The 14,420-nt window shown below is 45.8% G+C and overlaps 1 protein-coding gene across 2 annotated transcripts in view; it reads left to right on the top strand.

Annotated features, from left to right (window-relative positions):
* Positions 1-10,004: 10,004 nt before the first annotated feature.
* LOC129826168 (breakpoint cluster region protein-like) overlaps positions 10,005-14,420 on the top strand; it is a 48,677-nt gene continuing 44,261 nt past the window's right edge. Inside the window, exon 1 of one of the 2 annotated variants that reach the window (XM_055886567.1) lies at positions 10,005-12,009. In XM_055886567.1, coding sequence (XP_055742542.1) covers positions 10,668-12,009 — 1,342 coding nt within the window. In that variant the 5' untranslated portion in view covers positions 10,005-10,667. The remainder of the gene's footprint in view (positions 12,010-14,420) is intronic. The other variant, XM_055886566.1, reaches the window with a different exon arrangement.

Raw genomic sequence — 14,420 nt, 5'->3', positions numbered from 1 at the left:
GAATGGGCCTGCATGGTACCAAATGCAAAAAGTCTGGGTAGCCATTTCATTAGGTGTTCAGGAGTCTTATGGCTTGGGGGTAGAAGCTGTTAAGAAGCCTTTTGGACCTAGACTTGGCACTCCGGTACCGCTTGCCGTGCAGTAGCAGAGAGAACAGTCTATGGTTAGGGTGGCTGGAGTCTTTGACAGTTTTTAGGGCCTTCCTCTGACTCCGCCTGGTATAGAGGTCCTGGATGGCAGGAACCACTACCCTCTGTAGTGCCTTGCGGTTTGAGGCCGAGCAGTTGCCATACCAGGCAGTGATGCAACCAGTCAGGATGCTCTTGGTGGTGCAGCTACAGAACCTTTTGAGGATCTGAAGACCCATGCCAAATCTTTTCAGTCTCCTGAGGGGGAATGGGCTTTGTCGTGCCCTCTTCACAACTGTCTTAGTGTGTTTGGACCATGATAGTTTGTTGGTGATGTGGACACCAAGGAACTTGAAGCTCTCAACCTGTTCCACTACAGCCCTACAGCCCCGTCGATGAGAATGGGTGCGTGCTCGGTCCTCCTTTTACTGTAGTCCAAAATCATCTCCTTTGGCTTGATCACGTTGAGGGAGAGGTTGTTGTCCTGGCATCACACGACCGGGTCTCTGACCGCCTCCCTGTAGGCTGTCTCATCGTTGTCTGTGATCAGGCCTACCACTGTTGTGTCCTTGGCAAACTTGATGATGGTGTTGAAGTCGTGTCTGGCCATGCAGTCATGAGTGAACAGGGAGTACAGGAGGGGACTGAGCACGCACCCCTGAGGGGCCCCTGTGTTGAGGATCAGTGTGGTGGATGTGTTGTTACCTACCCTTACCTCCTGGGGGCGGCCCGGCAGAAAGTCCAGAATCCAGTTGCAGAGGGAGGTGTTTAGTCCCAGGGTCCTTAGCTTAGTGATGAGCTTTGAGGGCACTATGGTGTTGAACGCTGAGCTGTAGTCAATGAATAGCATTCTCACATAGGTGTTCCTTTTGTCTAGGTGGGAAAGGGCAGTGTTGAGTGCAGTAGAGATTGCATCATCTGTGGATCTGTTGGGGCGGTATGCAAATTGGAGTGGGTCTCTGGGATAATGGTGCTGATGTGAGCCATGATCAGCCTTTCAAAGCACTTCATGGCTACAGACGTGAGTGCATGATCACACAGTCATCCGGAACAGCTGGTGCTCTCATGAATGTTTCAGTGTTACCTGCCTCGAAGCGAGCATAGAAGTAATTTAACTTGTCTGGTAGGTTTGTGTCATCATCTAGACGTCAGAGACTGTGCAGGTGCATCAAAGCTGGGGACCGAGAAACTAAAAAACAGCTTCCATCTCCAGGCCATCAGACTGTTAAAGAGTCACCACTAGCCGGCCTCCGCCCAGTACCCTGCCCTGAACTTTAGTCACTGTTACTAGCCAGCTTCCACCCTGTACTCAATCCTGCACCTTAGAGACTGCTGCCCTATGTACATTGTCATTGAACACTGGTCACTTTAATAATGTTTACATACTGTTTTACCCACTTCATATGTATATACTGTATTCTAGTATACAACTACTGCTGTACACACCTTTTCTATTCATAGACGCTCCATACTGTCTATACACACCGTCATATACTGTACATATACAGTACACTGAGTATACCAAACATTAGGAACACCTCCCTAATATTGAGTTGTACGTGACCAAAAACATTTTATTTGGATTTGATTTAGGCTTTCTAAGACACTGGGGGCCTGTGCCATAGACATTAAGGTTGGCTCTCTTTGGCAGGATGAAAATTACAACATTGACCATGATGCTTTGCTAGTTCCGGCCATTTTCACCATGATCCTTAGTGATTTTTGGTGCCATTTAGCCCCATTCAGCAATATGGGGTGCTTCAAATTCAAATACTTCCGGCTGTCACGTTCCTGACCTATTGTTCCTTTTTCTTTTATTTATTTAGTTGGTCAGGGCGTGAGTTGGGGTGGGTTGTCTTTGTGTGTTTTTGTATTGTCTAGGGTGTTGTATGGTGTAGGGGGTTAAGTAGAGTAGATGGGTTAGTGTTTAGTATAGGTGTCTAGGAAAGTCTATGGTTGCCTGAATTGGTTCTCAATCAGAGACAGCTGGTTATTGTTGTCTCTGATTGGGAGCCATATTTAAGGCAGCCATAGGCTTTAGCTTTTGGTGGGTAATTGTCTATGTGTAGTGTATGTGTCAGCACTATTTGTCTGTATAGCTTCACGGTCGTCAGTTTGTTATTTTGTTAGTTTGTGTATAGTTGTTCGTTTCTTGTTTTTTCTCTCTTCTTTAAATAAAAAAGATGTATTTTGCACACGCTGCGCCTTGGTCCAATCTCTCACAGCAAGATGATCGTGACAGAATTACCCACCAACCTAGGACCAAGCGGCGTGTCAAGCGGCAACAGGACACACCTACACAGGATTCATGGACATGGGAGGAGATACTGGATGATAGGGGACCTTGGGCACAACCGGGAGAATATCGCCTCCCTCGTGAAGAGCTGGAGGCAGCTAAAGCCGAGAGGAGGCGATATGAGGAGGCAGCACGGAAGCAAGGCTGGAAGCCCGTGAGTACAACCCAAACATTTCTTGGGGGGGGGGGCTTAAAGGGAGTGTGGCGAAGTCAGGTAGGAGACCTGCGCCTACTCCCTGTACTTACGGTGGAGAGCGAGAGTACGGGCAGACACCGTGTTACGCAGTAGAGCGCATGGTGTCTCCTGTACGCGTGCATAGCCCGGTTCGGTACATTCCAGCTCCACGTATCGGCCGGGCTAGATTGAGCGTTGAGCCGGATGTCATGAAGCCGGCCCAACGCATCTGGCCACCAGTGCGTCTCCTCGGCCGGCTTACATGGCACCAGCCTTGCGCATGGTGTCCCCGGTTCGCCTACATAGCCCGGTGCGGGTTATTCCACCTCCCCGCACTGGTCGGGCGACGGGGAGCATACAACCAGGTAAGGTTGGGCAGGCTCAGTGCTCAAGGGAACCAGTACGCCTGCACGGTCCGGTATTTCCGGCGCCACCTCCCCGCTCCAGCTCAGTACCACTAGTGCCTACACCACGCACCAGGCTTCCTGTGCGTCTTCAGAGCCCTGTGCCTCCTCCACGCACTAGCTCTATGGTGCGTGTCTCCAGCCCTTTACCACCAGTGCCTACACCACGCACCAAGCCTCCTGTGTGTCCCCAGAGTCCTGTGCGTCCTGTTGCTGCTCCCCGCATTAGCCCTGAGATGCGTGTCCTCAGCCCGGTACCACCAGTTCCGGCACCACGCACTAGGCCTAATGTGCGTCCCCAGGGTCCAGCATTCCCTGTTCCTTCTCCCCGCACTAGCCCTGAGATGCGTGTCCTCAGCCCGGTACCTCCAGTTCCGGCACCACGCACCAGGCCTACAGTGCGTCTCAGCCGGCCAGAGTCTGCCGTCTGCCCAACGGCGCCTGAACTGCCCGTCTGCCCAACGGCGCCTGAACTGTCCGTCTGCCCAACGGCGCCTGAACTGTCCGTCTGCCCAACGGCGCCTGAACTGCCCGTCTGCCCAACGCCGTCTGAACTGTCCGTCTGCCAAGCGCCGCATGAACTGCCCGTCTGTACTGAGTATTCAAAGCCGCCCGTCTGTACTGAGCCTGCAAAGCCGCCCGTCTGCCATGAGCCTTCAGAGCCGTCCACCAGACAGGAGCCGCTAGAGCCTTCCGCCAGACAGGAGCAGCCAAAGCCTTCCGCCAGACAGGATCAGCCAGAGCCTTCCGCCAGACAGGATCAGCCAGAGCCTTCTGCCAGACAGGATCAGCCAGAGCCTTCCGCCAGCCAGGATCAGCCAGAGCCTTCCGCCAGCCATGAGCAGCCAGATCCGTCAGCCAGCCATGAGCAGCCAGATCCGTCAGCCAGCCATGAGCAGCCAGATCCGTCAGCCAGCCATGAGCAGCCAAATCCGTCAGCCAGCCATGAGCAGCCAGATCCGTCAGCCAGCCATGAGCAGCCAGATCCGTCAGCCAGCCATGAGCAGCCAGATCCGTCAGCCAGCCATGAGCAGCCAGATCCGTCAGCCAGCCATGAGCAGCCAGATCCGTCAGCCAGCCATAAGCCGTCCAGCCAGGTTCCGCCAGAGCCGTCCAGCCAGGTTCCGCCAGAGCCGTCCAGCCAGGATCCGCCAGAGCCGTCCAGCCAGGATCCGCCAGAGCCGTCCAGCCAGGATCCGCCAGAGCCAGCCAGCCAGGATCCGCCATTCAGTCCGGTGCTGCCCCTCAGTCCGGTGCTGCCCCTCAGTCCGGTGCTGCCCCTCAGTCCGGTGCTGCCCCTCAGTCCGGTGCTGCCCCTTAGTCCGGTGCTGCCCCTTAATCCAGTGGGGTTAATGTGGAGGGTGGTCATTTGGAGGAGGCTACGAAAGCGGGTAGTGACTATGGTGGGGTGGGGACCACGACCAGTGCCAGAGCCGCCACCGTGGACAGACGCCCACCCAGACCCTCCCCTAGACTTTATGCTGGTGCGCCCGGAGTTCGCACCTTAAGGGGGGGGGGTTATGTCACGTTCCTGACCTATTGTTCCTTTTTCTTTTATTCATTTAGTTGGTCAGGGCGTGAGTTGGGGTGGGTTGTCTTTGTGTGTTTTTGTATTGTCTAGGGTGTTGTATGGTGTAGGGGGTTAAGTAGAGTAGATGGGTTAGTGTTTAGTATAGGTGTCTAGGAAAGTCTATGGTTGCCTGAATTGGTTCTCAATCAGAGACAGCTGGTTATTGTTGTCTCTGATTGGGAGCCATATTTAAGGCAGCCATAAGCTTTAGCTTTTGGTGGGTAATTGTCTATGTGTAGTGTTTGTGTCAGCACTATTTGTCTGTATAGCTTCACGGTCGTCAGTTTGTTATTTTGTTAGTGTGTGTATAGTTGTTCGTTTCTTGTTTTTTCTCTCTTCTTTAAATAAAGAAGATGTATTTTGCACACGCTGCGCCTTGGTCCAATCTCTCACAGCAAGACGATCGTGACACCGGCTTCTTGAGTTTTCCATAGGAATCATTTTTTCTGTAATATTCATTAGAAGAGCCCTTTTATATTTCTGGATTTGAACATTGGAAATAATAGTTCCACAACAGACACTATCATATTGTTCCAATATGGTTGGCATAATAGTATTGCTGTGTCTCTGTATAGTTGAGGGTATATTGGTTCAATAATAATACATTTTTGGTCCGAGAGGGGATCTCAATGCTGTTACACATAACCAAGTTAACCTGACTTTGTCACGGCCGATGCTGGAAGAAGCAGACCAAGGTGCAGCGTCGTGAGCGTACATTACTTTTATTTAGGAATGACGCCAACAAAACAATAAACATTACAAAAACGACTGTGAAGCTTAAGTGCTATAGTGCCACAAACAAAGACAACTACCCACAACGAACGGAGGGAAAAAGGGGTACCTAAGTATGGTTCCCAATCAGAGACAAAGATAGACAGCTGTCCCTGATTTAGAGCCATACCCGGCCAAAACATAGAAACACAAAATCATAGAAAACAAAACATAGAATGCCCACGCCAAATCACACCCTGACCAAACCAAATAGAGACATAAAAAGGCTCTCTAAAGTCAGGGCGTGACATACTTAATGAAACCTGAATTAAAAAATGTAAGTTGTACTTGTCATTATTTTATTTTAACTTTACATTATACCCTGTATTATAGTAGATCACTGGTTAAAACCTCTAACGAGTCTCCCTCCCGGATCCGGGATCCTCCTCATCAAAAAAGCTGACTAGCATAGCCTAGCCTAACACGACAGGGATATCATATAATATAATTTCATGAAATCACAAGTCCAATACAGCAAATGAAAGATAAACATCTTGTGAATCCAGCCATCATTTCCGATTTTTAAAATGTTTTACAGGGAAAACACAATATATATTTATATTAGCTCACCACAATAGCCAAACACACAACGCCATTTATTCACCGCCAACATAGCTTTCACGAAACCCAGAAATAGAGCTAAAATTAATCACTAACCTTTGGACAACTTCATCAGATGACAGTCTTATAACATCATGTTATACAATACATTTATGTTTTGTTCGAAAATGTGCATATTTAGAGCTACAAATCGTGGTTTTACATTGTGAATACGTAGCCACAATGCACCAAAATGTCCGGAGATATTTTGGACAGTCACCTAATCTAACCAAAAAACTCATCATAAACTTTACTAAAAAATACATGTTGTACAGCAAATGAAAGATACACTGGTTCTTAATGCAACCGCTGTGTTAGATTTAAAAAAATAACTTTAGTACAACATACAGTATGCAATATTGTGAGACATCGCCCTACAATTCTCCGCCTTGTTGGAGCCAACATAAAACACAAAAATACGAAATAACATCATAAATATTCTCTTACCTTTGATGATCTTCCAACAGAATGTTGTGCAAGGAGTCCTAGTTCCAGAATAAATCGTTGTTTGGTTTTAGAATGTCCATTTCTTCTGTCCATTTCTTCTTCGAATTAGCAACTTTGGCTAGCCATGTGGAGGACACATGTCCAAGAAATCGTTGCGCCTGGAACGAAAAATTCCAAAAGTCCCAATAAACGTTGAATAAACTGGTCAAACTCGGTTGAAAAATCCTACTTTATGATGTTTTTCTCATATGTATACAATAAAATCAGAGCCGGAGCATTTCGTCGTGTATACGTAACGCATTTCAGAAGACAATGTGGAGTTCCCCTGTGCGCAGTTGAAAACTGACAAAAGAGCGGACCTGTCACTCCAAAAGCTCTCATTCGTTCTCACATCAAGCTAGACACCCCATTCAACCTTCTACTGCCTGTTGATATCTAGTGGAAGGCGTATGAAGTGCATACAGATCCATAAATATAAGCCAGTTGAATAGGCAGGCCCTGACACAGAGCCCCATTTTAAGAATTTTCACTTCCTGTCTGGAAGTTTGCTGCCAAATGAGTTCTGTTTTACTCACAGATATAATTCAAACAGTTTTAGAAACTTCAGAGTGTTTCCTATCCAATAGTAATAATAATATGCATATTGTATGATCTAGAACAGAGTACGAGGCCGTTTAATTTGGGCACGATTTTTTTCCCAAAGCGAAAACAGCGCCCCGTATTAAGAAGAAGTTTTAATACTGTCACGTTCCTGACCTATTTCTGTTAGTTTGTTGTATGTGTTAGTTGGTCAGGACGTGAGTTTGGGTGGGCATTCTATGTTGTCTGTTTCTATGTTGGTTTAGGGTTGCCTGGTATGGCTCTTAATTAGAGGCAGGTGTTTGGCGTTCCTCTAATTGAGTCATATTTAGGTAGGTTGTTTCACAGTGTTCGTGGTGGGTGGTTGTCTCCTGTGTCAGTGTTTGTCGCACCATACGGCACTGTTCGGTTTGTTTTGTACATCGTCATTTTGTGTAGTCTGTTTTCCCTGTTCGTGCGTTCTTCGTGTTTAATGTAAGTTCGTCGTCCAGGTCTGTCTACTCCGTTTGTTGTTTTGTTAGTTTATAGTGAAGTTCGTGTTTTCGTTTTTTTTCTTTAAATAAATTACGTATTCACAACCCGCTGCGCCTTGGTTCAATCACTACTCCTCCTCTTCGGTTGCAGAGGAGGAGGAGAACCGTAACAAATACAGACTACACCTTATTTATTTCTACCAACATTTCTGTCCACAACTTCTTAAACAGATACATGTGCTGCTTTTCCAACTGATGTAAACTTTCCACACAAATATTAATTTGAAAAACCAAAAGACCTTCACATTGTAGGTCTGTTGTTTTAACAATGTAATAATAATATATGCTATTTAACAGATGCTTTTATCCAAAGCGACAGTCATTCGTGCGTACATTTTACGTATGGATGGCCCCGGGAATCAAACCCACAACCCTGGCCCTGCAAGCTTCATGCTCTACAAGACCACCATTAGAATGTAATAACATAGACATTAAAACCAGTAGATAGTGATAGCGCTTTCCTATGGAAAACTCCCGATGGCGCCGGAAGTATTTGAATTTGAAGCACCCCATATTGCTGAATGGAGCTAAATGGCACCAAAAATTGCTTAGGATCATACAGTAGTGGAACAATATGATAGTGGCTGTTGTGGAACTATGTGTACGTCTCACTCTCCATCTTCGACAGCTTCCTAACCATCTTACAACCTGCCTGAACACTGACGACAGACTCCCCTGCCTGGGAGAGAGAGAGACAGACAGAAGAGAACGAGAGCGAGAGTGAGGAGAGTGAGAGTGAGACAGAGATGGGGGAGGGAGATAGATAGCAAGCAAGTGAGAGAGAGAGAGAGAGAGAGAGAGAGAGAGAGAGAGAGAGAGAGAGAGAGAAGGGGGTAGAAACAGCTGGTCCGGGACAAGGTAACCCGAGAGATAACAGAGAGAAAGAGAGAGATAGAGCCAAATTACAGAGAGAATGCATAAGATCACACAGTATACCAGATAAGACAAACTGAGCCTAGCTCTGTGGCCTCATCCAAAAGTTACTCCTGGATAGGGTCAATTTGAAAATGTTCTCTTCTAAACATGAATAAATCCTGTTCTGTTAGCAGTTAAAAAACACTAATACTTCCAGCAACAGTGTTGGTATTGTGTTGTTATTGTTGTTTTTTAAAGGGACTATAAGAAAAAAACTCATCACTATAGTTGTTTGGGTAATATAGTAAATAGTTAATTGATTTCTATAATATAATGTTTTTTTTTACTTTAAACAATATTTTTGGTGATTTAAATTAAAAAATCATCGAAGTAAACATTTTTCAGAGGGACTTTTAATTCGAAAAAAAATCTGTATGATCATGTGACTCATGTGCTCCCGAGTGGCGCAGTGGTCTGAGGCACTGCATCCATCTCAGTGCTAGAGGTGTCACTATAGACCCTGGTTTGATTCCAGGCTGTATGTATCACCTGGTTGTGATTGGGAGTCCAATAGGGCGGCACACAATTGGCCCATCGTCGTCCGGGTTTGGCCGTCATTGTAAATAAGAATTTGTTCTTAACTGACTTGCCTAGTTAAATAAAAATAAATCAATAAAACCTTAATGTTGTTTGATATGGAAGTCAGGCGGGAGGAGGTGAGATCAGGTGGGACCATTCTAGCCAATACGCTTTTGAATAAAGGGGCCAATCTGTGTCTGTGACAGCATGGGCAGCGCCATTTAGACTATCTCCATTTTAAAGTAGTCAATTTCTTCTTCTTCATTGGCTAATTGCTCCCAACTCATAGGAATCCCCACCCAGTTGACTACTTTAACATGGTGGAAGTCCTCAATGGCAATGTCCATAATAAAATAGTATATATCATGAGTCCTCTATCTATCTCTATAACAGGCACAACTCCAATATCAAAGTTGTCGAAATGCCACCATTACCCTTCCTACCATTCCTATGAGCCTTCCTACCACCTACCATTCCTATGAGTCTATTGATCAAATAAGCTACACGTAGCAAATTAGCATTTCAAGTTTTTCTTGAGCAAATTGACAATCTCTCATTGGTCTCCATAAAAAAATATATTTCGTGGTCTTGTTTTGTTAAACAGATATTGGGCGGGGAGAAAGGGTAGCCTTGTGGTTAGCGCGTTCGGCCAGTAACCAAAAGGTTGCTAGATTGAATCCCCGCGGTGACAAGGTAAAAATCTGTCGTTCTGCACCTGAACAAGGCAGTTAACCCACTGTTCCTAGGCCGTCTTTGTAAATAAGAATTTGTTCTTAACTGACTTGCCTAATTAAATAAAAAATGCTCGCTTCGCCTCTTCTCTCTGAAGAGAGAGTGGGACAAGCTGCGCAGACTCTGCCACCAGCGCACACGCATGTTCTTGTCTGTCTGGATGTCTCTTTTGTACCATTAGATGGAGACAAATATTGATATTTCAGACGGTATATATACCGTAATAAAACATATCTGTTTTTAATCTTACAAAATGGCAATAGATTAGTCTATATTATTACTTTCATAATATAGACCATATCATTATCAGTTTTTTTTCTTCAGCTTGGATTTCTTGTTTTTTCGACGTGCCTGTGTCTTTAAAACTGGACTGGCCCTCAATCACATCAAAGTCCCTCCCTCTCTTTTCAGCACTAACTCAACCTAAATAAAATGAGCAAAACACAGTAACTGTAGCGTGCGATCCAACGAAGTGTATATCATGTGTGGTGGATCTAAGGTTAACGAGAGAAAATTCGAACTAACTTTCAATTAGATGCGGACTAACGAATTAACACGAAAAACAGGAATTACAGTGGAAATGTACAATTGTTATTGGACTTTCACTAAATCACTGGATGGAACGTATGGATATAGCACAGTGCTGCTGCTTTTACGATGAATGAAGGATCCTTGTCTACTGACATTACTTACAGAAGATAAGGACACTTTATGTTTTTGTTGTTGCAGGAATCTGAACTGGGTCGTCATTCTCAGTCCTCATGGCATCCTATACTATGCGAGTTGATATGTTGATACCTAACGTTAGAACCATAAGAAAAAATGTGCACGAGTCTTCTGAAAACTGTATTCAGTCAGTGAAGTGTTGAAATAGCTTCTAATGGCCATTATAAGTCATACTTTAGAAATTATTTTGATTTGAAACTAATCATATCGTTTAGTAGAAATTTTAGTAGAAGTTTCTACTCTATTCTCAGTGAACTAAGTTATTTTTTTAAATGGTCGAACCAGTGGGTTTTGTAGAGGCTTGGAAAGCCCAGTTCCCGGAGTCAAATCCCCCAAACATGGAGCTGAAATCGTTGGGGGATGTTGAGCAGGAGCTTGAGAAATGCAAGGCATCTATCAGGCAGCTGGAGTTGGAGGTCAACAAGGAGCGCTTTCGGATGATCTACCTGCAGACGTTACTGGCCAAGGAGAGGAAGGCATATGATGGACAGAGATGGGGAATCAAGAAGATGTCCCTAATGAATATTGGAGACCAAGCCAGTGTTTCAGACACCCAGAGATCCCACTTAGATGAGCCTTCATTGGAGGAGCAGCCAGGAGAGGTAGTTGACACAGGGTGTAAACAGTATCCAGAGGGAGAGGTGGATGGGGTGTCTCCCTCCAAACAGAGTGGTGGATTCTCCCCTCACAGGCCTACAGTGGGTCCTCCAGACACAAATCTGGACAGGGTAGGCATGGGCTCAGTAGCAGCACTGAGGTCCAACTTTGAGCACATCAAGAGAGCCAACTCTCACACGGCAGGAGATGGGAAAGGGGTTGGTGGGACAGAGAGACCCTTTTACGTGAACATGGAGTACCACCATGAGAGAGGCTTAGTGAAGGTCAATGACAGGGAGGTCTCAGACAAGATCAGCAGCCTGGGCTGCCAGGCCATGCAAATGGAGCGGAAGAGGTCCCTGCACTCTCTACCTGGGAACCTATCCACTGCGACGGGGGAGATCCTCAAATCTGTCCTCCGAGGCAGATCCACAGAGGGCGGCTGTGGCTACAATGGGCTGTATGATGATGCAGCAGAGGTGAACCCACATTTCTTCAAGGACAGTGTGATCCGTTCCAATGGGGGGAGACAACCGGCAGACTGTCAGCCCTACACCAGTGTGTATGTCGGGGGGATGATGGGGGAGGGGAGGATCATCCACATCAGGGACCACAGTGTGGAGGAGGACTCCCACCTCACCTGGCCAAGGCGCTCCTACTCACCTGGGAGTTTTGATGATGTTGGGGGCGGCTACACCCCAGACTGCAGCTCCAATGAGAACCTAACGTCCAGCGAGGAGGACTTCTCCTCTGGCCAGTCAAGTCACGTGTCACCAAGTCCCACAACCTATCATATGTACAGACCGAAGAGCCGCTCTCCGTCCCAGATTTCCCAGCAGTCTTTTGACAGCAGCAGCCCCCCCACCCCTTTGTCTCAGAAACGTCTGAAGCAGCAGGTGTTGGTGTCCGAGGCCTCCATCGTGGGTGTCCGTAAAACAGGTCAGATCTGGCCCGACGATGGGAACTCCACTACATCTAGTAGGACCTCGCATGACAACAGTCTCCATGGAGATCTGGGTAGGTCTGCAAGGACATAGTCTCTGTCCTTTTGTAATCAAGATATTTTCTATCCTCTGTTTTCATTTCCATTTGATGAGACACTGTATAAAAGCACGAGAATTGTTAATGCACCCTAGGGCTCAATAACCACTACCGTTTCATGATTATTAGAGATGCCTGTACTTGCCCTAACCTAGACCTCTTCTCAAGCACGGATGTGCTTACAGTATATGTGCACCTGCAACATGTCGAAGGAAAGGAAGGAATTATTTAGATCTAGTGTACCATGCATCTGCCAAGAAGTTTTCCATATGAATACATTAAACCATTAGCACAGCCCAACCATTGCAAAGCACCCTAGTGCTTGTGTGGTTCTTTGTAGATTGTACGACTGTTTTGTTTTCACTTTGTAAACATGCCTGTCCCCCCCCCCCCCCCCCCCCCCCCCCTCTGCTCTCCTATTGAGTGGACTAGTGCTCTTGTGGACATGCCCTGATTGAGACAGTGCGTGCCCTCAGGCTGCCCAGTCACTCGGCCCTGTCCACCCAGAGTGTTTTTGTGTCAGCACACATCAGAGTTGTTGTCCTTGGCTAGAAGTAATTAACTTAAAGGGGCTTGTGTAGCGTGATGAATTTAGGGAGGCTCTTTGTTGGGGGTGGGGAGGAAAAGGGCTGATAACTCTCACTAAAAAGAGGACGGAGGGCTCAAAGTGTGTCACATGGCTTCCCATCAAAATCTCAGGCCTCGGTGTTTCCTGTTGTGATGTGTGAACACAATAGGAGAATCACTCATGCAGAGTATGTATTGACACTGCAACAATGTAGCAATGTTAAGTGGGATGGGGTGTTCTTACTAGGTGCTGCCAAGGACAGAGAAGAGTGAGTTCCCATGCAAAATATTTATGAAAGCTTTAATACATGAGAGGCTGTATGATTTGTCTATGATGGTGATTCAATTAAAGAAATGTCTAAGTGAAAAGGGGTGACTCAATGCCACATATTACATGATTTCACTGAAGTCTTAACAGACGGTCTGTTGTAGTGAATCCGTCAGGGTCATTCGTTGCTAGGCTCAACAAATAAAAGCTATGCTAATTCATATGAGAAGAGCCAAAACATTGTTTGACGTTATTACAAAAAATACATGCTGTTTGGAGCAGATTTTCAGTAGCAATTGTTGAGAACAGGCTGTTATGTAAGGTGATAGGCTAGAAAACATTTGAAACCAAACATGCAATGAACAAGCAAATTGTCTGAGAACTGTAAGCCAGTGTTTGGCTCTTCTGACAAATACAGATTCCTTTTGACTTGTGGTCAAATATTTAGCTTTTTTGATATTACAATTACACTATCATGGGTTGTTTTCTACATTGTCTCGCCACATTATTTTTTATTCACAATAACACCCATTTACCAATGCTGCTTGACCTGTAGGAAATGGGGAAACAGGCTATCAGATACAAAGACACATGTTTTGACTGAAGCCTTAGTAAACTGGACAGTTAGCTTACTGTGATTGCTGCAGCTTGCTGGTTTAATGTTCAGCAGAAACAATGCTGCTGAGCCTGGCCCTGGAGTGGTGGTCTAAATGGCCGTGTTGCTGAGGTAACAGTCCTGCTGCAGGATCACTTCATGTAAACCGGGCTTCGTGGATTAATGGAAATCTGGATTTATTTTCTGATGTCGTAAGAACATTAGGGCTATTGCGCACATTGCTGGATCAGTGCTGTGGTAAGCAGTGGTTTTGAGGCGAGCATGACAATCCACTATTCTCTATTTTGGTCAGTGATTTTGAGCGAGTATGGGAAAATCTGTTTTTCTTTTTGTTTTATAACAAAACTCATTGCACCATTCAGTAAATTCCATTTAATCTGCTGAGTAAAGCTAGCTTATAATGTCAATGTTATAAAGGGCCACTGTGCTCCAGTTACATAAGCGTTCTGGTGACTATTTAGCTTTACAAGAATCGGAATGACTTTATTTGCCAAGTACATTTGCACATACCTGGAATTTGACTTAGTGAATAGGGGATGCCAGCAATAGACAATATGCAGACCATGTCAGCATAAATAATATAAATACAGTAAACGTAAAGCTGATTTACAGTGAGGATATACAATTTACAGACATACATTGACTATACCAAACATTCGGAACACCATCCTAATATTGAGTTGCACCCCCCTTCATTTTGCCCTCAGAACAGCCTCAGTTCGTTGGGGCATGGACTCTACAAGGTGTCGAAAGCGTTCCACAGGGATGCTGGCCGGTGGCGGGTGGTGCTTTAAAAAAAATGAATGACCTTTGCCTTATTTCTATTAGAGCATATTGGATGACTGTCATTCATATTCCATTCACCCAGATCAATGTAACCGTGATCGGTTTAGGCTACTACATGATACTCACGTTTTCCTGTGCCCATCATGAGGT

Source organism: Salvelinus fontinalis, chromosome 28 (assembly GCF_029448725.1).
Source record: "Salvelinus fontinalis isolate EN_2023a chromosome 28, ASM2944872v1, whole genome shotgun sequence".
NCBI lineage: Eukaryota > Metazoa > Chordata > Actinopteri > Salmoniformes > Salmonidae > Salvelinus > Salvelinus fontinalis.
Note: the sequence above shows the minus strand (reverse complement) of the source record. Positions and strands in the feature narration are given on the sequence as shown.